We start from the raw sequence: 27,598 nt of genomic DNA on the forward strand, positions 1-27,598 counted from the left end.
ACGCGCATGCGCAGTGCCGGGGCGCGGGCGGGGCGCGCGCGCGGCGTCTCTGCAGTGCGCGGGGGGGCGCGGGGTGAGGGGGGGCGGCGCCGCCATCTTGGGCGCGGGGCGGCGAGCGGCGGCGGCGGTGGCAGTGCCAGGTGAGGCGTCCCGGGCCGCGCTTCGCTACCCGCCGGGCTGCGCGGGCCCCGTCCCTCCTCCGGGCCGCTTCCTGCGGTCGGGCTCGCTCTTAGGCCGCGCCCAGGCGGTGGCCGAGGTGCTGCGGGTGACGGCTCCCTGGGCGCTGGCTGGGGGTTGGGGTCTGCAGGCCCAGGGGCGGGGAGGCGACTGCAGGGCGAGGTGTGCCGCCGGCTGCCCTTGAGGGGGACGCGAGAGTACCCTCGGAGCTGGGAGAGAGGGAGAGAAGCGGTGCCGCCTGGGAGGGCTTTTCCTTAGCTTCCTCTGAGGGGGTGCTGGGTAACCCCATCATTCGTTTGTACATTGCTTGTGGCTCAGGGGGCTTATTAACAGCTGTTAATTAGCTCTTTGGCTGGAATACCTGTGTGGCAGCCCTGCGGTGCTCCACCGGGGGAGGGTGGGGATAGGGTCGGGCTGTGTGTGGCACAGGAAGGCCGGCACCGATGCGTCAGGTCAGCCTGAGCAAAGGTTTTTTTCAGTCGGATCGGGCTGAAACTTCACCGAAAATTATTTGCCTGTACTACTGATCCAAACGTAAATTAGCACGGTCATGGCTTGCACTCTGCTTCCTCCCTGGAAAACCTGCTGAGGCAGAACGCAGCGCTGCTGATGCCGAACTGCTTATTCTGAGGCATAGGTCAGGCTCCTATTCAGCGGCTCTTGCGGATGCGTTTCCATATCCATTCTTCCTAGGACTAGGTTTTTGGATCAGCAAAACTGCAAGAAGCACAGCCTGTGTTTATCACCCAATGCAGTTGACTTCTCTCCCCACTGGGAAATGACTTGCTCTTGATCTAGTGTTCTCTCCATAAGCTATGTGAGTCCATGATCTGTTTTGTGCTTGCTTTAGTATGACAAAGCTGCTATCAAGTTTTAGCCTCAGGCTGCCAAAATCTGAGCCTGGAACTTGCCCAGGTAGGTGAGTCTGTATGGCTTCTGTGGCTTGGAAGTCTTGGTATTGCAGGCTTCTAACTGTATATGGGCTCATGTGGTGTTTGGTTGGGCAATATTTACTTGAATGCTGTCAGAGCTATAACTACTGTTTTTTCCTATAGTAAAAGCTGTGTGTGTCCCTGTGAGTTTTGCTTGGAGGGACAGTCTCAAATCTGAAGAGATGCTGCCAAACTGTCTACTTCCATATTTTTCCTGTCAGAAGGGAGGCATCACTTCTCTTCTGTAGGAAATGTCATATTACTGACATCTAGTGACAAAGATACCTGGTGTTCTTTGGGCTGTGGAGTGGCCATGTTCCAGGGACAGCATTGGGATGTCTTTGAAGAGTATCATGGCCGGCTGCTTCCTCTTCCCAAAAGAGCACAGTCCTGGCTTTTGGAGAATTGAATCTTGAGGCTCTGAAGGGTTACATCCTGAGTTCTTTGAAACACAGGGGACTGGGTATGCGTTCTTGTTTAATACTGTCTCTTTCTTTTTTTCTTTTTTTTCGTGGAACAGGAACGGTCACTAAACAAAACAGGCTTTATAAAGAAGCTTCCTGTAACCTTGGTTAAACTTTTCTTGCCCCATCCCTGTGTCAAAAAAAAGGTAAAGCCAGGACTGTCTGTCACAGCACAATGTCTTGCACTGGTTTTCTAAGCTTATTCTACTGAAGACCATTAGAGTATTTAAAGGCTGTTCCTGGGGCCAACTGGAGGATGGCCTGTGGTGCCAAAATATAATTGGTTTGTGAGGCAGAGTCTGCTTCTCTCCTTTAGTGAGTGACCTACTGAGTCAAAAGTTACTGGCAAGTCATGTATTATTTTGATCTTGGCAGGAGATCAGCAGCTCAGCTAAAAGCTTGCAGGCAGAGGCACAGAATGGGAAATGCATTTATCTGCTCTCCAGTAAGAGTAGTGAGAGAAAAGTTGATACATCAGGGCACCTAGACCATTAGTGGTCTGCAGAATACAAGCTCTTACTCAAACTCCTCTCCGTGTCTCTAACCTCTTCTGTTAGAAGATGCATAGAAAGCAAATCACTGTTCAGGTTTCTAGCTCAAGAGTAAAAAACAAGTAGTTCAAACTGACTTTAGAAATGCTTTGGCAGAATGGGTAGAAATAGAAAAAGGCATTGGGGGGGGTTGTTCACATCAGGTTGGGCTCAAAATATGGTGCAGAGGTGTGTTAAATGCTGTACCTGTGATGTTTTACCAGAGTAAGGGAGCCTCTTGTGTTTCTCTGTGTCAGTATCTCTTGTTACTCTTAAGACTAGCTGCGTGCTGTATGGCATGCAGAAGTGGGCTGTAGGAGGAGAGCCTGGTAAGAGAACGTGCTTCTCTTCCTGCCCACTGGTTATGGGGATTTATGGGATTGTGTTTAAAATAGGAACAGTTTCTCTGAAACTGATGGGTTTATCTCAGGAGCTCTTTAACTCAGGGTATGCCCCTTAAGTAAATTAGGCACCCTGTCTTCCCCAGCATGAAGTGATTGAAGCTGCTGTTGTTGAAACCCAAGTGCAGCCCATGGCCCCCTGGAAAGTGGCTAATACAGCTCTCTAAGCAAAGCTTAGGTGCTCAGATTAGCTGGTGGGGTGATGGCATTGTTTTGAGCTTTAAGTCTTTTGGGTTGATAATGGCTAGTGCTAGCTGAAAGGATGAGTTTTCCCAACAACTTCAGTTTGCCAGAGCAGCCTGATTAATTCTGCTCCTGCTTCAACTGCTGTCACTTGTCCAATATCATACTGATTTCTGGAATGCAGGAATGGCAGCAGTTGGTGATTTGCCTTCAATACCTCTCCTGATTTCTTCCTGGATGAGAACTCAGCAGCTAATGTACCTTGAACTGCTTAGTTAGATAAGCTCATTAATGCACAGAAGTCTTACTTACTGTTAAGTCAGAACCCAAACTGGCTTTTAATAGACTACTAAAGGGGTTGGTTGCTTTACACCAGCTTATTAACTGACTTGTGATTGCTGTCTCCTGGATGTGCTCTGTAGATTACAGAAATCAGCATTCCTGTTTGCATTCAAACTAAGAGATATCTGTGCTGTAGGAAACTTTCAGCCCCTGAGTGGGAGTGACAAAGTCCAAGCAGCTGGGTCTTGAGCTCACTACTGATCAACTTGTGTTTATTCGTACCCTGTGCTGGATGGTGCAGGAAACTCGAAGCTCATGGCCTGTCTCACAGTGGGGCTGTGGCCAAGAGGGCTCTGCAGGTGAGCAGCAGTCCTGACATCTGCTCATCCAGCCTTGGTCAGTGGCTGGTTGAAGGCTTATTTTCCCCACCTGTAGTGCCAGACTCTTTTCTGGACAGGTATCTCTGTGGTAAGAGTATCACCCACACAGCTGGCTTAGGGCAGTACAGCTGATCCCGAAGTTGCCTCCTAAAATGAATGGACAGATGTGCTCACTGATGATGCTACTGGTGCTCATCAAATCCTGGCACAACTGGGGTGATAATGTGAAACTGCAGTTGTATTGTTAGGGGCAGCCTAAGAACTGCTGCAGTCACATTGCTCCTGAGCAGTTATTCTTGAGCTGCTGTGTCACCACTGCACCTCTGAAGAGAGGACACAGAGGATTTGCTGATGCTGTGAGAGCAAACCAGCCTGGCTCAAAAGTTCTTCAACTGCTGTGTACACTGGACTTAGAGAAGCTGGCATGGAAGGACACAAAGAAGTGTGTTTGTGCTTTCCTGAGGCAGACAGACCAATATACACCCCAAATTTATGGTGACTCTGGTACTATAAGGCTGTAAGCACGTTACGCTGCTAGTGACACGTTTCTTTAAGACAGTTCCTAATTCTTTAGGAGCTGGAACAAGTCCTTCTTGCCTTGCATGTGAAACTGGAGTTACTGCAGCCGTGTTCCTTTTACCACTGAAGAAAACTGACTAAAAAGTCACTGTTTTTTCTAAGCAACAAATTTGAGCAGAATGACTTGTTCATTTGTTTTTACTTGTGCAAATAGAATTACAAAAGGCAGAGAACTGTGTTCCAACGTTTATGGTGTAGGTTGAAGTTACCACTGTCTGTGCTGGTGCAGGGAAGGGTTAATGGTCTGTGTGGTGTCATGTGAAAGACCTCAGGTTATGGGACAAAGGTATTGGAGAAAATCACTCATTTGAATATCTGTGTATCTGGGATTTAGGCTACAGTTCAGCTTAGCCTTTCATACCCTAATGAACAGATGTCTGATACTGCAGTTGTGTCTTACTGCTGGTGTGATGCTGTGGCTTCTCAATTAGAGAGACCATGGAAGGCTGCAGTGAACAGAAACTACTGTGTACTGTGGTGGTTCTGAAAGAGTTGCTGCAGATAAACAGCTGCAGAAGGAACAAACTGTGCTGGTTAGTTGATTCCCTACGTGTGCCTTGTTTAGTCTAAGAAAGCTCCATGCTGCGTGTTGTTCATTTTTCTACAGCTATTATAAGTCAGAATTGATGAAGAGGAAATGGAAGAGGAAGGCTGGGCTCTCACATACTGCAGGACAGAGCTGCTATTTATCTCCACTTGATAAATGCAGGTTTAGTGCCTCAGCTCACTAGGTAGCTCCCAGTCCAGCCACTTGTTGCACCCCACAATATGTGAACCTGGCAGTCCAGCAACAGGATCCTGCTGCCTGAGCTCCTGATTTCACCCATGTGTTCCAAGGGGGTGGCACACTGAAAGGATGAAGTCTGACTTTTGGAGAGCCACCTGGTTTTAGATCAGACCTAATAAACAGAGCATTTTCCATCTATGGTAGAATCAGTGGACAAAAGCAGTTTTTCAGATACTGTGCTTTATTGTGCCTTTATCTTTCTCTGGACTCCCTTGGTTATGGTCTGCAGCTTACCTGCTGCAGACTGACTTCTGGGGCTTCATCCAGCCTGTCCTGGTGGTTTGAGAGAGGGATGCTTATTGCACATCCCCTGCACGGGTGGAGCACTGAGACATGATTTGAGGCAGGTATGTGTAATTCTTAGGAAAAGGCATGTTACTGTGTCAGTCATTGTAGGCCCAGCTAATCCTGCTGCTTTTCTGTTATGTAACTACTGAAATACATTAAAATCTTCATCCCAGCCTTTGTTTTTATACGTGTACCTTTTTTTTTTTTGTAGCTGGCTGTCTTAATGCTGTAACTTTGCCACAATTGCTCTAAAGGTATTTTTTAATGCTCTCTTCTTCACTTGATGAGTCATTTCCCTGTCATCTTAACTCCTGGTGGGTGTATAGGCATGTATATAAATATGTGGTGTGTCTATGATGTTCTTCATGCTCCTTTTCTGTTTATGGGTTGAAATGGAAGTGCATGGCAGTGTGAGCACTTGGCAGGAGAGTAGGAGGCCAGCTGGCCTTGGGTATTTGGAGGAGCTGCATTCAGGTGTTATATCTCCCCCATTAGCTGCTTGAAGAATGCAGAGTGTATTGGGAGAGGGCTGGTCCTAAACTAAGGTGATTACTCACCAACTGGTATGAATTCAGCATACATGTGGATTATCCCTGTATCTTAACTAGGATAATTCCATCCATACTGTAAGTAGAAAACAGGGCTGTAACTACCAGCCATATGTTCAAGCTAGTGAAACAGGAGTGGTAAAGCTGCAAAGCTCTGAAAATGCAGTTAATGGATCATTAACCCAAAGGCTTCAGCTGGAGTCATCTTGGTTTCCAAGCACTTGGTGTAAACAGCTGAAGAAATGGTGGGCTTTGCTCTTAAGCTGTGTCTGACAGTGAGCTATTAGGCTGAGGAAACTCAGAAGCAGTGTAGAACAAGCTCCCTAGAAAAGGCTGACTGGAGAGGAGCAGAATGAGTCACTGAAAGCTGATTGAGCAATGCTTTCTGCGTCATGTTGCTAGTGCACAGGGAGCAAATGAACCCATCTCCTGTGCTGGAGTTTTTATTCTGAGGCTTTCTGATTTCAGCAGCCATGAGTCACTGAATGTCAGTCTCAAATTAATTTCAACCTTCTTCCCTGCAGTTCTTAACCACTGCAAGTACTAGGATCTTTCACTTCCATAGCTGATCTGTAGAGAAAACTAAAAAATTACTTAATTAACTAAAACTAATTATTTTAAAATATGTGGAAGCTTGTGATATGTCTGAACTGTACCACCAAAATCCTCTGTGTAGTTAGAATGTAACCTTGAAATAGTTGAAAGGAGTATCTGTGAAACTTGAAACATAAGGGAGGATCAAAACAAAGCAAGCTTATTCCCACTGCAGCTACTTCAAGGAGAGCCATTGTCATCTTGAAGAGCCATTCTTCTTGCTGAGCTTTAAGCAACTTTCTTTTGCATTGTGCCCTTTGTATAGCTTTCCTCTCTATTCATAGATCTCTGGGCTACTTACTCCACCTCTTGAGTTTCCAGCTGTGTGGACATGCTTCCATTAGCTGATGGAAGTAATTCTGTGAGGGAGAGGGAGTGTAGTCACTCTGGTCTTGTGTCTTGGAGGGATGTAATGCAAGCTTTGAACAAAAGACTGGAATGTTGTCCATGTTCCCTGGACTCCCATCGTGGGCAAGCTTGGTGAGGGCTGACAGAGAGCAGCCCTGCACCAAACTGAATTTGCTGTAAGTTGTGTTGGTGCTGTTGTGCTGTCTGTGATGCCTGGAACTCTTCAAGATGCCCAACTGCAGAAGTTGAGCAGACAGGGGAGATCTTATAATTGTGTTAAATGCCTTGCATAGTTGAGACCTCTTTGTTCTGTGATGCCATTAGATGAGGGTGCAGCTGGAGGTTTATACTGCATGTGTCCTTCAGCTACTGTAAAGAACTGCTTGATAGCTGGTACAGTTGGGTAGGTCACCTAAACTCTTTCCTTATAGTCACTGTTTTATAGTCACAACCCATGTGACTTTGGTGGTACCTGGAAACACTTTACCAATTGTCTGACACAAAACATTAGGTAAATTCTACTTAGATGTGAATTCAGGTTTAATTTTTGGAGCTGTAGAATTGTTGGTTCTTTCAGACTTGAGGAGAATCATAACTTACATGGAGGCATTCTGCTCCTGCATGTGAAATAATGCTCGTGCATGTCTCAGGTATGTATGGTTGGCTGCGTTATAAATCAAACTGTCAGGATGGTGCTGATCCTGTGGCCAAATCCATAGCAGTAGGGAAAAGTACGAGCTCAAGTGTTAACCTGAGCCACAGCCAGCCCCTTTCTGACTTTGAGCAAGTTCATTATCGAGTTGTTTTGTCAGTGTGGTACAGCAAGCACACATCAGCTGGTTGGTGGCAGGTCTCTGCATACTTCTGTTTTGTACCATACAAGAATTTGCAATAAGAGCATTCCTGTTCAGTAGTCATGGCAGTGGGATGTGTGTAGATATGAAGGTATTCAGAGTAGTAAGGGCAAAATAGACCTAACAGGTTCAGATGGGATTACAAAATGGCACCCTAATCCAAGATGTACAGTTGTACAGTGGTACATATAGGAGGTGTGTGGATGATGTAGCAAAGGCAATTTTGGCTTTACCTGTAGCTCTGCAGTATGAACCAATACAGCTCTTAAATGTGCTAGTGAAGGTGGAGCCACAAGCTAACTTTGCATGGGCAATCTGAAGCTTGAACTTATCTCCTGCAATATTTTGTATAAGGAAGAAGCCTAGCATTTCATTGCATTGATGAAGAACTTTTGAAGACTAAAAGCCTTTGAATTATGATCTACCTGCTCTCCATGAAACATGCTTTTACTAACATGTAAGATGAGGAAGCAGTTGACTCTGCTGCCTGATACTATGAATCAATTAAAAATGCTGATTTTTTTTTTGCCTGTAACTTCAGCAAAGCTGTTACAGAATATGCTCTAACCTAACATATGAGAAAGCATGCCATCATTATTTCAATCAACATTAAAAGTTTGTAGATCTTCCTGAGAGGTGGCTTTTAATTTCCAATGCAAAGCTTGATTAGCAATCTTCTACATGTTTTATAGTAATGCAGTAAATATTCAAATCAAGGCTTTTTCAAAAAATGATTGGCTTGTCATGCTGGCAAAAGGCTTTGTCTTGTGTATGTTGCATGTCTGATCCTGTTGCTCATCGAAGCAGACATTTCCTTTATACTAAAAATAGTGAAACAAATAACTTAAGCAGCATTAAAACCCAAGAGGGAGATTATTTTTTTTTAAGACTAGGATGTGCTTTCTAGGATTCTTCTGGAAAGGGTTTGTAGGATTCGTATGATCCAGCTTTGACCAGTTGCATAAGCTTCCAGGAAGCTGCTGTATACAATGCAAGTCTTAAAGAGAATGCAGGAACTCTTCACTTTTGATTGCAATAGTCCATATCTGAATGTGGAAGCCAGCACTGTAGAAGCCTGAAAACGCATGCTTATTTCTTACCTGGAGTGAAAAAACTAGTAAGTAGGAAAGAATTTTCTAGAATGGGCAACAAATTGCTTTCACTGTCATAATGTTTCTCATTTTTTTTCATTGTTTGGCCTGTGTGAATGACCTTGCAAATGTTTCAGCATCTGCCTGTCTTGTTGGGCAGCTGTGTTCAATTCTCCATGTTTTGGGTTTCAGCCCTGCACGTTACCTCTTCGTGACCTTTTCATGCCTGTTAGGGCTGGGTGTGTTGTGTGTAAGGAGTTGTGAGTCTGTGGTACATCCACTTCCTTAACTCAGAGGAATTGGGTTTGTTTGATTGATGAGTGGGATTGTCTTCTGCTGTGGGGATGCTGATGTTGCTGCCTGTACAGGAATAAAAGCCAGAAAGCTCACTACTGAGCTTTGGGAAAACTGCTTGTCTCTTTCTATTTTGACTTAGCTGACTTTGGGGCTGGTTTTTTCCCCATTTAATAAGTAGAAGTAGTCATTTGGAAGCTGAAGACCTGTAGCAAAGAAGTATGAATAGTGTTATTCTTAGAGAACTCACAAGATGTAGCCAAAAATGTTGGTGTAAAGGCTTAGGAAATTTAAAGTTTATTTTTTGTCTTACTGAACTTAAAAGTAGTGGCTGCACTGTTAACCTTGGTTTAGCATAGAAGTCAGATCTGCAGTACTTCCTTCGGTACTGTAATCTATTGAGTGTAACTTCTAGAGGATACATTGCTCTTGATAATCCAGAAGTCCCTTATTCCCTCTGATGTGTGTATTGGTTTTGTAATCTCTTTTTTTTCTGACCTTCGAGGTGCTCCAAGGCTGGGTCACTTTAACTCTGTCATTGCAGCATTCCTGAGCAGACACATATCGGTTCACTGTCAGCATCTGTCTCTAGGCTGGCCTCTCCCTATCCCTTTCACCCAGCCCAGGCTGGTGGGTGTAGGCTAACCCACCCAAAGAGCAGTGTGGAGATGGTTGTTATCTACTGCTCTGCAGTGCCCAGGCTAAGCAGTTCCTGTGTGATCACCCCAAGACCTGCCCTCTCAGAGTTGCAGTTCTCTTCTTGGGACTAAGCCAACCAAGCAGTTGCTGCTTGTGGGTGTTCTGACTTTGATCTAAGTGAATAGGAGTGTGTAAGACTCCAGGAATGGGATCTGGTGAAGTAGCTGTATATTTTAAAGTCTTCTGTATCAGTAATGTCTACCCTATCAGTAATATCTAATGTCTTTGGAGAGAGCTCTGTAGCTTTCTCCAAAGCAATCTTCCTTTGAAGAAAGAGAAAATCAGCAGTTTAGGAGGGTAACATCTGAGGGATTATCTCGCAGTTCAAGTGGGTCATGATTGTGACCACTCCAGTGGCCAAATGGCTCTCAGTTTGAATTCTGAAGTGTGACTCTACATGATGCTAGGGATTAGCAAAGGCCCTTACACTGATGTGTAAGAACTATGTAAAAGTGGCAGTAAATGGAGATGTACTTGCTGCTAGGAACCCCCTGTCATGTTGTGATAGGCTTGGTGACATGTCAGACATTTGTGTGAACTGCATGTACAAAGACTTGGGAATTGTGTCTGATTTGTATCTCAGTCATTAGGGAGATAGACACTTTATAGTAGAAGTAAGAGGTCTTTGATTTGCTTGTAGTTCCAGGCCTGTGTTTTTTCTCACATTCAAGAGTATGTTTTGGCTACTTGTCCTTGAGGCTTAATCTGTCCATGCTGATTTTTGGAATGAGAAGTAAGACAGCTTCTATTTCAGTGCCAGCTTCAGTCCTGGCTACAAATTGTTTCTCTACAGCCTAATTATAAATGCTCTTTCTTGCTTCAGGTATTAAGCAACATGGGAAGTGAAGACTAAAGTTCCATCATGATCGGAGGCTTGTTTATCTATAATCACAAAGGAGAGGTTTTAATCTCTCGCGTCTACCGGGATGACATCGGGTAAGTGCTTCTGTTGCATCCCTGGTTTTTGCATTTTTGTCTCATTTTGGTGCAGTAAACAACCCAGAGCTGCTTTGTTCTGCATTAGCTGTGCATGCATGTAAGACTGCAACTCAACTTGCTGCTCTAGGCTTAGCTTAGAAAAAAGAAGTTTAAGCCCTGGTCACCCACAGTGAAGGATGGCCTGCAGCCAAACCTGGGACTTACTTTTTGATGGTGGGGATCTGGCCATTATTCCAAATGCTTCAGCAGCATGGACTGCCACTGTGGGAGCCTACCTCACTGTAATCCCTAAAACTTTACAGGAGCAGTAATATGAGAACTGTCTGCCACACACTATAGCCAGGGCTCTGAATTAATTTCAGGCACTGATGTCTAACATCAAGTACAGGCATGCAGGAGACTGTGGTCTTGGAAAGTTTTATCTGCAAGCAGTCTCATAGCAACTATGGCTGTACTAGTACAGCTGGCTTTCTGTCCCCAGCTTTGTATGGCAGCCTTGTGTGAAAAGCTTACATTCATTCGGTAACTGAAGTTGTGGGAAGCCTTGAAAACCTTCAGTAGATTATAGGTGTGATGTTGCACTTCCCCTAAGTGATATGATGCTCACTTAGACTGGATCTGTGCAATCCTTAGGCTGCTAGTTTCCAGAGGGTATCTTACTAAAAATATGGGGTCTTGTAGGCAGCGGATAGTGCTGTAGGGAACCATAATTGTTGGTGCTGCTTGGGCTGAAAACCCTAAATTTAAGGGGTTTGTGCACAACAGTACTCTTCCTAGTGGGTTTTCATTAGTGTTAGGTGGAAGTTAGTAATTAAGTTGGCAGGGTTAAGATAGAGGTGATGGAGGCAGAGCTGTGGTAGGTGCTAATTCAGAGTTTAGTGAGAGAGAGCCTTCGGGCCAATTTAGGAAAAAAGTCGTTTGTACCAGGTCTCTACAATGACTAGTGGTAGGATGTGCTGCAAAATAACTTGTTGCCATAAATCACAAAAAACTGTCAAGCCAGTCTGCCTTCAGACTGTTCTGGTCTGAAGAGTATATCCCTTCTGGTTATGGATTGTGTAGAGGAGGTTAAAAGTTGAGGTGGAACTAGTAGCTAGTCAAGGCTTGTACTATTCCATCAAGGGAGTAGTCAACACAGTGTCTGTAATGAGGCTTCACCTAATGAGCTTTTAAGTCTTTTGGCTTGTTCCAGGTCAGCTAAGGCGAAGTAGCTGTTCTAAGGTTGACTGAGTTATTCCAGGACTTCCACACATAGCTGAGCCAAGGAAGCATTGTATTTCGAGCAGAAAGCCAGTGACTATGATGCTTTGCCTCTTTCCTACTGTACAAACTCTCATCAGTCTTCAGTACTTCTTAGCTGAAGCTCTTCAGAGCAATTCATATGACAAGACTGACTTTGTAAAGCTGGTATTACAGTGACTGAGCTAAGCCAGTCTGCATCATAGGTAACTTTGGAGAATATTTCAGGTCGGGGCTAGGGACAGTTTCACTGCAGTTTTTGGCAAAAAATACTTTTTTGTGGTTTGGAAACTTGAAACACTTAAAAGCTTGTTCTCAAACTGATGTTTATTCAAGAAAGGCCTTTTGATTTAAATGGCATTATTGCTGTGGAGATGCAAACTGGGGAGTAAAGCAGGTATTTTTAATATGATCTTCTGTTGCTTTTTATCTTGACTCATTTCTCTTACAGAGTGAGTGCCTTATGTTCAGTACGTGATAAAGTATTTCCTGCTGGCTGGCCAGAACTAGAAAATGGGATTTCCTGCCTGATCCTATCTTAACTTTTTCATTTGGCAAAGTGCCAGAATATTCCAGTATTTTCTCTAGGACTTGAGGAGTTGGTGTTCCTTTCAGTGAAATCATCCGTTCAGTTCTTGTGAAAGTGTCAGTCTTGTGACTTAGGTGGAGCTGGTATTGGCTATTAACCAAACTTGCTCCCCAAGGTGCTGGATTTCTTCTAAAAGGCCTTCAGTGTTGGTTTGGATGTTTTTGTAAACATGCAGTCTTACAGAAAAAGTTGTTATAAAATGGCTATGTCTCATCTTGTGGTGTAATCAGGAAACTGAGAGTCTTTCCATTTCCTAGTCTGAACATTAGCATTAATGCCAGGTCTACTTAAAATTTTTTATATCCTAACCACTCAGTAGGAGGTAAGGAGAGAAATAGCCATGATAGTGTCATTTGTACTCAGCTGTGTAGGAGTTCTGTCTGACCAAACAGCTGAGTGATAGACTTCTAGCACACTATACAGTTCTTAGTTCCTAAGCAGTAGTTCTGAAGTGCTGGGGGCTGAACCCACCATGCCCCTTGTGAGGTGGTTGAATAGGAAACGAGGATGACTGCTCCCTGTCTTCATGAGTGATTGACTCATAAGGCTCCTTAATCTTGGCCATTGCCTTTGGCATTCTGAAGCCTCAGTTTTGGAGCTGGGAGATGTTAAAGCTCATCTGTGGTTATGAGAGCACCTCCCCTTGCACAGTTTAAGGGCCTTAAAAATCACATTAAAAGCTCATATGTAATGACCAAAGTGACGAACAATGAGAATATCCTTTTCACTTTAAAGGCAGAAGTACCACAAAACTTGAACTTTCTTTGCTTGCAACTTAGAATGGCTTTGGTGCATGTAGCGCATCTGTCCATACAGCAGCTAGCTGCATGTATAAGCAGCCTTATTAAAAAAAAAAAAGGGCAAAACAACATGCATATAACTCAGGATACCATGGAGGATTCTACCGTAATTTTCAGGTGCCGCGTTCTTCAGTGACTTCGACGATGGGGAACCTACCTGCATTTAAGAATGCAGCTGTGTAATAGAACTTAAGCTATGTGAAACTGAGCAGCTTACATGACAAACTGCATGCACATTAAATGTAATAGGTGTTTCTGAGCTTCTAATACATCACGTCAGCTTCGTGGCTCTTGATCCTTAAGGAAAAAGTGCAAGCTGGATAGAGCAGTGTCTGAATCTGCAGGATGTGCCCTATCTCTCCAGATGTGCTCCAGCTCTATCAAACTTGCCGCATTTCCTGTTGGCTGGACCAAACCAGAAAACATCGACCCAAACACCTTCAAATGAGAAGTACTGTCATAGAAATTCCCACCCAGACTTGTAGCCCTGTGCTGAGGCAGACTGGGATGAAGATACCGGATACTCTGTGGTCCCCAAGTGATGCCTCTGACTGAGGCTTTGGGGTTTTTCCACACCAAGGCCTGCTACCTGTGTTAGCAGAGCAGACTGGGTATCACTGTTGCGATACAGGTGCAGCTCATCTGGACAAATGCCCAGTTAGCCCTAAAATTCAGCCAAACACAAATTTGTCCATGCTGACAGCCTGACCATGGCATGTCAGTGTTGTACCTTGCGAGGGCTTCGTTGCTGCTGTAGCTTGTTACTGTTCATCCAATATCACCTTGGCCTTCTGTGCCAAGGGGCAGGGGGAGGGGGTGCTATTTGGTCTCTTCTTATCTCTTTGGATTCATTGTGCCTTGTGTGTGTGTTTCTAACCCTTTCTCTTGTTGCTGTCACTCCTCCTTTCTCCGCTGGCGCCATTTCTGTCCATCCCATCTCATTGGCTGCTGTAGCAATAGGTAAGAGACGCGTGGTAGGCCACGACTGGCACTGCACAGTGGGCACCTGGTGTGCTAGCAAGGCCTCCCTGACCTGAGGCTTCTCCTCTAGTGTGCACCAGTCTGGTGACTGGTCCTGGTGCTACTTTCAGCGAGTTAGAACTTGAGGCCAGGAGGGCTAATGCTCTAGAACAAGCTGGACTTTCCTTGCAAGTCTTACTGGAGGGGAGGATTTGGGCTCTTAGATATTGTTATTTTATTGTAGATTAAATTACTTTCTTATGGAAAAACTAAAGTAGAAATGAAATATTAATTTAATTCCAACTTGCAAATCTTCTGGAGCAATAAAACCTGAGAAGTATTCAAAAGCCAGAATTTTGCTTATGGGGGAGCGTGTTTACTGATGACACTTCCACATATGTCCCCAGACCTTCAAGGAGCAAACACCTGCTGTGGTAGCATATGTCCCTTTGAATATCCTTTGTTTTCTAACTTGGAACTGTGTGTTGGATTGTTGACAACCCTCAGTGCTTGCAAGCATTTGTATGCCTGTATCCTTGCTTGCAAGGATGATATTACTGTCTGCTCTCAAACATGTTTCTGCATAATCACTGCCATGGCCTTGATGCTACAGTCAGGCCCCCTGTTCTACAGAGTGTCTGAGAGTATGAGTAGTAAAACACGACCAAATGAGTCTTGGCTTTGTGTGTAGACTGTTGCTTTAAGTTTTGGTCTTGTCATATAAAGCACTTAGGCTTCCTTCCTGTATTCTCAGGATTGGTGGAGTTAATTTGGGAAGTTTATTCTGACTTGTAGTTACAGGATAAGGAGACCAGTGTGCAGGAGCTGGCATCCAGAATGTCATTTGGAATCTGTGTGTAACAAGGGTTTTTTCCCCCGTTGCTAGTGTATAGACAGTTTGGATCAAAGAAGGCAGCACCTATGGTCAGGTTGCACAGCACTTTCTCAGCACGGGGCAGAACCCTTGACTGTAAATGGTCCTGGACCATGCAGTACTGCTGACACCTTGCACTGTGGGGACTCTGAGTCTGGATGCAAGACACCTGTTCTGAAGCAGAGCAGTCTTGAGGTGACATGTAACTGGGAAGCCAGTGGTGATGCTAATCCTCCTGGTGTTTTGAGCCTACCCTCCAAAGTGTGTGGAGTATGGAGGTGAGCTGGATCTGAGAACTAAAGCTCCCTTCTGGAGTGTACCTGGGCACTGACATCTCTTGGGTGGCCCGGGCAAATTTTGCTGTTTTTTCCTTGGTTGTGTGTCTGGGAGCAACTGCCATTGACACATATCTTGGGAGACTACAGCTTGCTTTGGGGCAAGAGTGTGAAGGCCTGGGCATGCAGAATAGACAATAATTAGATGTTCGGTCAAAACTGCACCCTTTGAGCCATACATTGTTAATGGGTTTGTTTCCAGCTATGACAATCAATTGGGAATGCTGTCAAAATTAACTGAAGGGAAAGTTTCTTTGCCCTCTTACTCCAGATGGAGGTTTGCTTCTCCTTCTGACTACAGTTACACTGTAGTCCAAAGCTCCCTAGAGACCAGTAGCACTCTCTCTCCTTTGAACTTGTGCAGAATTTAGTGTCTAACTCTGCTCAGAGCCTTCACTTGTCCCTCTTAGAGACATCCCCAGGCACCCTCCTAGGTGAGCTTGGTGTGTGTAGCTCAGTGTCTGACCGTGGTGGCGTAAGCAGCACTGTGCAGCCAGCCGGTCTCACATTCGCCGTGCTGACTTGTGTTTGGTGGTGCTTCCGTAGGCGCAATGCCGTGGACGCGTTCCGCGTCAATGTCATCCACGCACGGCAGCAGGTGCGCTCGCCTGTCACCAACATCGCCCGCACAAGTTTCTTCCATGTCAAGCGCTCCAACATCTGGCTGGCTGCTGTCACCAAGCAGAATGTCAACGCTGCCATGGTGTTCGAGTTTCTTTACAAGATGTGTGACGTGATGACTGCCTACTTCGGGAAGATCAGTGAGGAGAACATAAAGAACAACTTCGTGCTGATCTATGAGCTGCTGGATGGTGAGATGTTTCCCTTATATACTGTGGCCTATTGCACTTGATCATTCTGAAATCCTTAGCTTAGTATGATGTAGTAATAGTCCTTGAAGTATTTTTAATATGTGTGGTAGAGTTGAAAATTACTTGTTCGGCTTTCTAATGCCACTTGTACTGCAAATGTGAATAGTACCTCAAGCCCATAGCCTTGTGTTGATTCCCTTCCCTGAAATGCTGGGAGCTGTGCACTTGTACAACTGAGACAGCTGGTACTGGAGCTCAGCTTCTGAGGGGATCCTGTGTAGATGTCAGGCTTTTCTTACTCCAAGGTATATAAAGAGGACTGTCAGTTGCACCTCTAAGGCCAGCTGGTCCCCAGGTGGCTCTACCAGTGTGTGGAAGCAGTCACCCCAGGTTTAAATTGATTGCCCCTAGTAAGTTGCTTTTTGGGCTCAATTCTGAACAGAAGGAAATCAACAAAACCCAATGTGCTCTGTCCCAGCCCTACCTCCTCCACTGATACAGCTCCAAATTTCACCGTAGATTAAGAATAGTGTCCCTTCAGCTGCCTGTGATATCAGCCTGTTTGTGGAGGTTGCCCTTGAGCTGCCCGTTTCACATATCACGAGCACTTGGTGTTAGTTACCTTTCAATTTCTTTTCCAGACAAGGCACCACATGTGTGTGTCCTGGGATTCTTAGCCAAGGATCACAGTGACTGATGTTTTCCCTATTCCCTCAGGGCAGACCAAGAGACTGCCTGTTCTCTGCTTTGGTCAGTCACTGCTGTTTCCTTGCAGGCACAGTGATATCAAACCGCCCAGTGTGGTTTTGCTCAGCATCATGTTAGTGGTCTTCTTTCCCCTCTAAATCTCTTGTGGATTGTTCCCTTCCTCTTTGAGGGGAGTAGGTGTGTACTGTGTGTAGTTAACATCTGTTTCCCTCCTACAGTTATCCTGCAGTGCCACTACTCAGCTGTTGTTTTAGGGTTTGGATTTTATTACATCTTCATAAGAACAAAACTTTTTTTAAAAAGCTGCAGAGATAAAATTGCCGTGGTGTTGGATAAACTCTTTATTGTCCCTTGAATGTTTTTGGAAAAAACTCAGTGTGCCCTGTGCAGGTGGCTGGGTTAGTTAATATTTAGTCCTGAGGTGTGCTTGTGTTTAAAACCTGGCAAATTCATGACTTGCACAGCTTTCCATCACCCCTCATCTCCAAAGTATTGCTCCAGGAACTCAGTGTAACAAGAATGATTCTTTTCTCTTGGTAAGGAATGCTGCTGCAACTTACCCAGAAATTCAATGTGTAAGCAGTATCTGTGCACTAGTTGCCTTTCTCCTTATAGGATGGTTAGCCTAGTTGATGTGTTTATACCTTGTAGCTCTGAACTAACCTAAAGCTCTGAACTTTACCCTTCTGTAGAAATCCTGGACTTTGGCTATCCTCAGAACTCTGAAACAGGGGCCCTGAAGACTTTCATCACTCAGCAAGGCATCAAGAGTCAGGTAATCAGAGGAATTTGGGGTACAGCACTGCTCTGCTGGTTAATTTTTGCTAAGCCCATTCAAGAGAGTATGGTCTTAGTTACCATCTAACCATTTGACATGTATGGAAGGAAGGTGCCTGAGTAGATTGAGAACATCCTGACAGGGGTGTATCTCAGTGGCACCTTGTTCTAGGTGTCCCTGCACTGTTAGCTCATGTTCCCTGGCACACGATAAGATGCAGGAGGAAGAGCCCAGAGCTAGGATGATGTCTGTCCCTTGAATGTAAATATGATTGCTGGCTTCAGGCTCTGCGTCAGCTTCTGAGAGGATAAACAAATCTACCTGTTGAACCAGAAGTAGCTCTTTTGCATGTGAATCTCACTGAGCAGGTCTACTCCCCACCAGAGCTGTCAAGATTTCAAGCCTGCCTTATAATAAAGTGTTCTTCAGCTTTGTGAACCTTGCTGTTAAGTCAGGAAGCTCATCTCTGCTTGTAACATCCTTGCAGGTCAGCGTCAGTACAGCCTGAGCTTTCTTAGGTTAGAGATGAGAATCTCTGCTGTGCTTTTAGCATGGTATTAAACCTTGCAACAAAGTTTACATGGAGTTAGAAGATAAAGAATCTGTTGGGAAAAAGATGGTTAGTTGGACTGGTTTGGGGAATGTGTTTAAACTAGTTTTAATCTCCAGGTACAGCCCTCAAAACTAGGCTTCCTGTCTCATAAGCTCATGCTTAATCTCTGAATTCAGTGGAAACTCATAGTCTCTTTCTCATGTTCCCAAGGAATATTGTCCACCTTGTCCATCTGACACAGCTGTGCAGGTCAATAAAGAGGACTTAGCCTAAAAGTTGGTCCTCTCCCCTGCATAGGAATGAGTTAGGAAAAAAAAGCTAGGAGTCTATAGTGAGGCAGTCTGTGGCACAGTAAAGCTTCAGCCTCAGGTACAAACAGAAGCAAAGGGCTAAACAAGAGCCTGCATGGTGACTGTTCTTGATTAGGTTAGCAGTGGTCAGTCTCTGGAGGCTCTGTTTCAACTCCGTTCATCAGCACTGATTTACTGAGAGTTCCTTTTTAAACTTTTTATCTAGTAGCAAGACTAACTGCATTTCAAGAGGAAGTGAGAGCGAAGCTGCCCCTGAGCAGCGTATTTCCCGCTAGAACACTAAACTGTTTTGCAGCGTGGCCAGATGTGAGTGCATCCGGTCTCAGTCCCCATCACGAGTCCTGGTGTAAATCTCTGCCCTTCTGCAGTCTGACAGTTTGGGCAGTCAGCACTGAAGATAGCTGATTCAGCTCCTGTTCCTGGAAAAACTCGAAACTAACCACCCCCCTCACTTCCTTCCCTTGGTCTTTTTTTGCTTTTGTTGGTTTTACCAAACTCTTGTGCTGTTTGTATGCAAACCACCATCACGGCATCATGTTTAATTCAACAGCAGGTTTAGTCCTTTCCTTACAAAGAGGAGTTTGGCTTTCAGCTTTACACAAGTAAGCAGTTCTTCTAGTCCATGTTGGAATTTTGTGCAGCCCAGTTCAAAAACCAGAGGTAATCCATTGCAGACACAGGATGGCAAGGGCACCAGTTGAAACAGTACCTGCCTTGTTTCCTTGTCTGCTCTCTGGTACTTCTAGCCTTCAGTTCCTCATTGACTTAGAGCCAGTTCACACAGGTACCAGGACCAAAATCTGAGTCTGAATGGTCTACCATCTGTGTTCCCTACCTTGTTTTCCATGGGCTTGTGTCCTGAGGAATTTAAGGAGCAAAATCCACTAATGGCAGACTTTCCAAATTCGACTTTTTGACTTTGTTCTCAGTGGAAGATTGGAGGCATACTGAGCTGCTGTGCTCTGAATGCCCTCCCTGTATGGCTACAGTGGTCTTTCCAGGGCAAGTGATCTTCAAATTGTGAGATCTGCTTTATTCTCTTTGAAAGTGTGTCTGAAACTGCTGCACTGCTTGCTAAGGAAACAGCTGTGTGCTCTGAGAATGGAGTGACGTGCCACACAGCTTTTAAAAGGTGTTGGTATGCAACATCATTTTACTTCTAGTCCCTACACTTGAAGTAGCCCACTACTCAGATGGCAGGACTGCAGGCTGTGCTGATGTCCTGTAGCAGCCATTGGCTTGAGTATTTTCTTCCAACACAGGCTAAACCTTGCTCCTACAGCTTGAGGTAGCTGTGCTTCATGCACTGTTCTCACTCTTAAGATGCTATCTGCCTTTGTCCAAACTTCATTAACTACATGTACACTGTCATTTTTATCCCTTCCAAGTAATTTCTGGGTGTGTGAGTTGGTCAACTCCTAGTTACAGTGTTTCCCCAAACCACAGATATTCTTTAGTGCTAAAATGCTGGTGTTAATTTTTAAAGTGGACAGAGGGCTGCCACCAGCTGGAAGATTTCAGGAAAACTGCTGGTAGCTGGGTATCTTTAACCTGGTCAGCATGCTGGCAGCTCAGCACAAGGTGGGTATTGTTGGGCCATTTTAGCTGACTTATTTGTCCAGCCCTGGGAAGCACCCACTCCTGAGAAATTCCAGACCCAGGTGTCTTCAGTGCCTCTCAGGGAATACTCATGCTGCTGGGTGATCTCAGCTTCAGCAGCTGCTTCCAGATCCATCCAGTCACTTTACAGAGTAAGTGTAGGGTCAGGGTGCTGGTGCAGGAGATGAGAATGTCATCATGTGATCAATGTCCCTTTGGAAGACAGAGCACTGGGTGTTAAATCTATGTGTTCTTCTAAAGCCTGAACAAAGCATTGAACAAGGCAGTGCTTTTTTTGTGGGACAGACAAGAGAGGTACTTTGTGGTCTGAATTGAGCACTTCCCTAGGCAGTGCTCAGGGGAACATAAAACTCTGTCTCTTAGATGATACGACAGTGGCTGTGCTTGCTCAGGAACTGACCATGTCTGGCAAGAGCATGTGTGAAGCTGAGATCATGTACTGCCACCCTGTGGGCCTACTACAAGGCTGCTGTGGGAGAACACACTTGTGTCTTGTGCAGTTGTGGTGGAAGAGCAGAATTAACAAGGATACCACTTTATACAGGACCCAAAGTGCCTGGTATTTCCCATAGTCTGGGCATCTGTGACATGGTAGACATCCAGGATTTGTATTAGGAACACTAGCATGAGTCTGCTCTGCATAGAAACCTTTTTGGGAGTGGTATTTTACGTGTCTCTCCCTCTGCTCCACTTGTGTTTGGATTGTCAGTAATGGCCAAGTCTGAAAATTCATTTCACCGCTTGGAGTGCTGGATTTCCTGCAGGGAGCTAAAGGTCAAAACCCTCATCTTGCTTGTGCTAATTAGCTACCTAATTAACAAAGAGCTGACCTGCTTTTTTCCTGTCCTCAGGTAGCCTTAAGCCTAATATGCCTCTTTCTCCCTTCCTCCCTTCTCTTGCCATTGACCTGCTTGCCTGTTAACCCTGTCTACACTGCACTTGCTACTGTACACTACTTCTTGACTTTCTGCGTGTGTCTGGACCTCACCTCTAGCATCAGGTAGGAAACCTCTCTGTGCCTCTCAATATAATCCTTGGTGCTTTTTGGAGGCGTAGAGCCTAGGTGCTGTTAGATGCATTTTGTATTAGTGTTGGTATGTAACTCTTGTGACTGCAGTTATTAAGAACAGGCCTTGGGTTAGCTGTCTTGTGACCCTGGGGTTTCGTGTTGGATAAGGGTGTGAACTGCTACATCAATCTGTGTTAAGCTTCTCTGCTTAATGTGGATTGATGTGACAGCCTGAGACATGATTTGAATGGATCCCATGCCTCCCTGCACTAAGAGGTAGCCTAATGGACTTGCTAACAAAACAGAACAACATTCCCTGCCGTTGCTATGGGCAGTTCTTGGTTAGGCATAGAATTTGATGTTCTGAGGAGGGAATGACCAAATCATGTGAAGTGTGAGGGCACTCATATCTGAGTGACAAAAGTGTTTATGTGTAATAAATGGCAAGTGTTTGCTCTTGGATTCAGAGCAAGGTTTCTTAGTCTTTGAATATATTTAGAGGAATTTATTTATGTCTAAGATGTCATTTCTTCTCTTCAGACCAAGGAGGAGCAGTCCCAGATCACTAGCCAAGTGACTGGACAGATTGGATGGAGACGTGAAGGAATCAAATACCGTCGCAACGAACTCTTTCTTGATGTGCTGGAGAGTGTGAATCTCTTGATGTCCCCGCAGGGTGAGTAGGGGGTGTTGAGCTGGCATCCTTCTCCTGCTCAGGGTTTGTGAGTGGTGATTCTTGCAAGTGTTCTGAACTCTGGTCTTCTCTAACCAGGTCAGGTTTTGAGTGCCCATGTCTCTGGTAGAGTGGTGATGAAGAGTTACCTGAGTGGAATGCCAGAGTGCAAGTTTGGCATGAATGACAAGATTGTCATTGAAAAACAGGGCAAAGGGACTGCAGATGAAACGGGGAAAAGGTAAGAAGTTTGGACCTGGTGACCACTTGCCACCAGGGACTCTTATGAAAAGGCAGCCCATAATAGCTTTTCTGATATGACAGACAAAAGGCTGGGTTTTTTTCTTCCCTTCAGGTGGTACTGCTAACTTTGGGTAGATCAGTTGGCATGCAAGCTACCAGCCTGAAGGCCTCAATACAGAGGGCTTCTCTACAGCTCTTTAAATATTAAGATTCAGACATAGTTTGTAGTGTAGAGTTCTTGTACCTGGAAACACTTCCCCAAGATGGATTTTCCTAGAATCTGTATCTAGCAGTTTTGCTCAATGCAGGGATTCCTAATCATAAAAGCAGTAGCAGTGCTCCCAAGAAATAGTGAAAGAATCCATCTGGCTGCTTTACCTGGACTGTTCCCACAAAGTAGAACAAAGACCGGGGAAGCCCCTCCTGCTGATTACAGTGGCTGTGTGAATAGGAGGCACATCCTTTCCGAGAGCCCAGCTACCCTCCCTCCCAGCTGCACCTCAGTCAGTACCCACTAAAGCTAAAACCAGCTCTTAACGCCTTCTCCAGCTTTCCTGCTTGGGGTGAAGAGATAAAAGCAACGGGACTGCCACTTTAGTCTCACTAACCATTTGCAACTCATCTGTGTTTCTCTTGGTTGTTTTTGTTTGTTTTTTTTGCTGACCCCCAGTGAATTGGGAAGGTAGATAATTTGCTTCAGCTTTGTGTGCACTCTGCTCTCCCCTTGTCTCTTGCTTTGTGTGACTTGTGCATGTAACCTGGGTCTCAGACACTTTCCATGATGGTTCCTGTAGATGGAACTGAGCTGCTATTTGCCTTTTCTCTCAGAACCAAGCCAAGAGCTATCGCTTCACTGTCACCTTTAAGCCATCTTTCTTTTATCTGAATTGAGCTAGTAAAATAGATGAGCCTGGGATGGCTGATGGGCCCAGTGAGGATTTACTCTAGTGAAAATATCAACTGCACAGGCCTTGAAGAGTCAGTACACTGTCCCAAAGCTTCTGTGCTAACTGCCTTTGCCAGTAAATGTGCTACATTTTGAGTAGCAGTAAGATGAACAGGGATTCTTGGCAGGTGGGTCTTGCTAGCTGTGATTATCCAGTGGGCATTTCCAGCTTGGAGATCTTACTCTCCAGAAGCATTTAGTTATGAGGTGACCAAGAGGAACCGCTGCTGTCAGTTGCTTTTTGGGATCTGGCTTGTGGCAAGGCCAACCCTGACTGCTGCCTGAGACCTGGAGCAGTCCTAGGCAGAGGGTTTTCCCAGCTGTTTTCCAAAGACACAGAAATTAGTTGGCTAATGTTGGTTGTCATCTGGGCAACAGATTAGGAAAGACTTGAAGCACAGAGCACACCACTGGTGGTTGTGTAACTAGACTGCCAGTCAGCTTGGAGTCAGTCTGCTTCCTCCTTGTGTAGGTAGTGGTGGTTCCTAGGACAGCTAAACCTGCTGTAGTTTTACACTGTTTTGGCATATTGGCATGGTTGTCCTGTTGCTTCCCGCAGCTGAGGCAGCCTAGATATCATAGTGATACACCTTCTCAGCACTGCTGCCTCTTCTGTTGCTCCTGCCTTCTGGTCCCTCTCAGTAGCTGAGGAGTTTTGGCCCAGGACCTGTATTCTCAGGAATTAATGCTGGCACAAGTTCAGTGCTGGCAGGTTACCCTGGTGCATCTACATGGACAGGTGGTAGCTCTTTAGATTTTTAGGAGAGATACAGACTTGTACGTCACAATATCGTGGTTCTGACGATTTGGTTCAGAATCAAACCACCTGCTGTCAGTGTGGAAATGAACAGCTGTGAAGAGATTTCTGAACAGGAAGACTCTGAACCTGGCATTTCCTGGCTGTGTGGCAGTGGGATAGCTTTGTGGACAGGAAAGTGTTTTCTCTCCTTTGAACTGTGCTGTGAGAAGACTTGGGCTGGCAGAGTTGTCTTTGCAGTACTGAGTGCTGCTGGCAGGCAGACCCAAGCATTGTGTTGCTGGCTGTGACAGAAGGGTGCTCTTCTAAGCTCTCTCCTCTTTGGGGAGAGGAGGGAGAAAATTCTTTCAAACAAGCTTCCTAAAATACAATTTTTGTGGTGGTAAAACAAGGAAAGTCTGAGCCAAGAGGCTGCTGTCCCCTAAATCTCTCCCTGCCTCCCCATTTCCTGGACACCTGCGATGGCAACATGCTCTGTAGAGTAGTTTCTGCCTGGACAGAATTTAACTGCACCAAGATACCAGAGCTGCAGCTTGTGCTTCTCTAATTGTGTTTTGTGTTTTTAGCGGCAAACAGTCAATTGCCATTGATGACTGCACTTTCCACCAGTGTGTGAGGCTCAGCAAGTTTGATTCCGAGAGGAGCATCAGCTTCATTCCACCAGATGGAGAATTTGAGCTCATGAGGTACTGTGGCTGGGGGCTGAACAGGCTGGTATTGGCATCTGCTTGCTGCTACAGTGGTGTTGCTGTTCCCAGGCAGACTTGCAGCCCTTGAGCACTTAAGAAATACACACTTTCCACCTTTTCAGAGTGGAATCTGTAGTGTGTCCCACAAATCCATCTGTTACAAATGTGGAAGCCCAGCTGCGTTTAGTTTTCTTGGCCACAACCATTGTTGGATGTGGCTTTTCTTGCTTTCGAGCTTGCTGTATCTGTTGTTCTTAGTGTTTAACACTGGTGTCCTTGAACAAGGCTGTTGGCAGGAACCAGATACAAAACTTGAGACACGAGAAACCATTTCTGCCCTACAGCAGCACAGATCTTAACTGCTGTTTCCTTCTGGGATGTTTCCCTTTCTGGCTGATGTTTCCAAGCTGTTTGCTATATTCAGCGGCTATCTCTTTAGGAGAGTGATACAGTTGGAGGCATAAGGGAGTTAACTTCTCAGAGTTCACTGTAGCTTCCATTCCTGCAGATACCGAACCACGAAGGACATTATCCTTCCCTTCCGTGTGATCCCACTAGTGCGGGAGGTGGGCCGGACCAAGCTGGAAGTGAAGGTGGTGATCAAATCAAATTTCAAACCTTCCTTGCTGGCCCAGAAGATAGAGGTAAGAGAAAAAGAAACCTATCTTGGTCTCTTGTGATATCTTGTGCCTGCAAATCATACCTCTAGTTTATGTCCACTGTGGTGGAGTCCTCACAGATGAGTCTTCAAGCTTGAACAGGGCTAAAAAAGTGAACTGAGTATCTCTCAGATCTGTGGTGCTGCTGTGCTGTGGGAGGGAGCTGCTGTAGAACAGAGAGGTGAATGCTGTTTTCATTTGCACAGCCACCTTGGCAAGGGCCTCATTCTGCTTAATTTCTCAGCCACTGAAAATTTCATGTTCTTCTGTCTGCATGATCTGATGGTATGTCAGACAGGCAGCAGGCTATGAGCTCTGTAAGACAGGCTAGGGGTGGCTTTGCAGCTTAGTCCCCATCTGAGAGGACATACTGCTGCAAGGCTGGGATGTCCAGAGCCTGCTGCAATGCCTGGCATCCTTCCTGAGCTCATCTTTGCAACATCAGCCAGGATTCCTGTGGCATGGAGATCTCTGCCCTGTTCCTTACTGACTTCTGTGTCTTATGGAACTGTGAAGCTGTACTTCAAAGCAAGAAACTGGAGAGCTAGCCTATGGTGCCTTGTGATAGCTGATGTTCTCTGGGCACTGAGCTGGGAGAGAGGAGGCCCAGGGAGTCCAGGACAGACCATCTGAGACTGCCCAGAGTGTCGAGGCTGCAGTCTCCTTGCCCCTGTTTACCAGACTGTGCCTTCCAGGTCCGGATCCCAACGCCCCTCAATACCAGTGGAGTGCAAGTCATCTGCATGAAAGGGAAGGCGAAATACAAGGCCAGTGAGAATGCCATTGTCTGGAAGTAAGTGAGCACGTTGGGGCAGGCCTGGGTGAGGCAGTGGCTGTTTAGTGCTCCTGTCTGCCTTGAGATGATGCTGTGAAAGGGAGCATAAACTCTGGCACCTTCTCACTTCTGGGCTTTCTCCAATAGGATAAAACGTATGGCTGGAATGAAGGAATCCCAGATCAGTGCAGAGATTGAGCTGCTGCCCACCAATGACAAGAAGAAGTGGGCTCGGCCTCCCATCTCCATGAACTTTGAGGTGAGTACCTGTCTGCCTTTCAGGATGCACCCAACCTTGGAGAAGCTTTGTCAGTCCCTCTTGGGAGTTACACAGGTGTGAGCATTCCCTGTGACAAGCTGACGGGTGAGGTCAGCTGGATGGCAAAGCTCATGGAAGAAAACTTCTCTTAGAGCCACAGGAGCCTGGCACCCTGCATGCAGGGAGTGGGGAAGGGAACAGTGGCTCCTAATGTCCATTTCTAGGTGCATTGCCCGGGGCTCCTCTGGAGTTTGTTTACGGAGAGCATCTTACCCCATTCCAATGCTCTCTGTTGCCTTTTCCTCTCACAATAGGTCCCATTTGCACCCTCTGGGCTGAAGGTGCGCTACCTGAAAGTCTTTGAGCCAAAGCTGAACTACAGTGACCACGATGTGATAAAATGGGTGAGGTACATCGGCAGGAGTGGGATCTACGAGACCAGATGCTAGCCCCAGCAGGCTGGCGGGCTCCGTCTTCTCCAAGCCATGCTCTGCCTCTCCTCAGTCTTCAGCTACATTCAGAGATGTCTGCCTGGCCCCTCGACGCAGATTGAAAGACCCTGTGGCTCACCCCGGGAGTGGACTTGCCTGCCCGTGTTCAGTTACCACCCACACTGCAGATGAAGTTCAGAACCCAGTCGTGTGCAGGGGTGCCGTCAGCCTCCTGCTCCTCGTCCCAGGGGGGGCAAGGGCTAGTCTAACTCCCATCCTCTCGTGATCTTTCTAGGGAACGTCCACCATTAAACTCCTCTTCTGTTGGTGTCTCACTACTTGCATCATATCCTAGTATTTTTGAAGTTCTTGTGCATATGTACTCGTAGAATAGACCTAAACATAGACTGGACAAATCTGAGTTGAAATTACCCTGGCTTCTGTACTAGCTATTGCTGTTGTGGTAGATGTTGCTGGCCAGTCTGAGATGTCTGGGGTAGTGAGTTTGTTGGGCCCCCACCACAGGAGATGGTGGGCTCAGCAGGTTTCACCACCACCTTATTTCTTGCAAAGTTTTCAGTGTAGAGTCCTGCCGTGGGAAGGTTTGTGACCAAAAGGATGAGGGTTGAGGCTCTTGCTGATGTGTATGTGGGTGGCACAGCATTTCAGGTCCTTGGAGCATTTACCCCTACCCACTGCTGGCCTGAGCCAGTCTGTCCTTTCGAAACAAATTGGAGACATGGCCCCACCGTCCCAGGGTGTGTGGGTCAGCTGAACTCTGGCAGGATGTGAGCAGGGTCTGTCCTCGGGGAATCTCAAATGCAGTTGGCACAAAGAGCCCCCTGACCCATCCTACCCTCTCCACACTTCTACCAAATGCTTCTGGGCCATACGAATGCTGCTGCAACCCACAATCCTGCTTCTGGTAGTGTGGTCTCCATTTTGTACACTTTGTGATTTGTCCAGCTCTGAATCTAATAAAGTATGTAGAATGGAGAAGGCTGCCTGCGCTGCTGTTTGGGACTGGTGCTGCAAGAGCCTGGGCTGTGCCCTGAGCCTGTGCCACAGTGTCTTGGGACTTGCTTGTGCTGCTTCCCCAGCCCTGGGCTGCTTGGGGGCTAGTAGATGAAAAGGACAAGTGATGCTTTTGTTTCCAGCTGTGCCAGTGCTGCAGCTCCCTGGAGAAAGGAGGATGCTCTGGACTTTCC

General features: G+C 46.0%; 1 protein-coding gene across 2 annotated transcripts; it reads left to right on the forward strand.

Annotated features, from left to right (window-relative positions):
- AP2M1 (adaptor related protein complex 2 subunit mu 1) lies at positions 1–27,389 on the forward strand. Of its 2 annotated transcripts, XM_063407918.1 has the most exons (12): positions 84–140; positions 1,028–1,092; positions 10,255–10,367; positions 15,714–15,979; positions 17,380–17,462; positions 21,499–21,634; positions 21,731–21,872; positions 24,144–24,263; positions 24,775–24,910; positions 25,621–25,718; positions 25,848–25,959; positions 26,274–27,389. In XM_063407918.1, the coding sequence occupies exons 3-12, from the start codon at positions 10,294–10,296 to the stop codon at positions 26,406–26,408; spliced, it is 1,302 nt and encodes a 433-aa protein (XP_063263988.1). In that variant the 5' UTR covers positions 84–140; positions 1,028–1,092; positions 10,255–10,293; the 3' UTR covers positions 26,409–27,389. The 2 variants fall into 2 exon arrangements, with proteins under 2 accessions (XP_063263987.1, XP_063263988.1); XM_063407917.1 differs by lacking the exon at positions 1,028–1,092 and having other exon boundaries at positions 1–140.
- The last annotated feature ends 209 nt before the right edge of the window (positions 27,390–27,598 follow it).

The sequence above is a fragment of the Prinia subflava genome, chromosome 11 (assembly GCF_021018805.1).
Source record: "Prinia subflava isolate CZ2003 ecotype Zambia chromosome 11, Cam_Psub_1.2, whole genome shotgun sequence".
In the NCBI taxonomy this organism is placed as follows: Eukaryota; Metazoa; Chordata; class Aves; order Passeriformes; family Cisticolidae; genus Prinia; species Prinia subflava.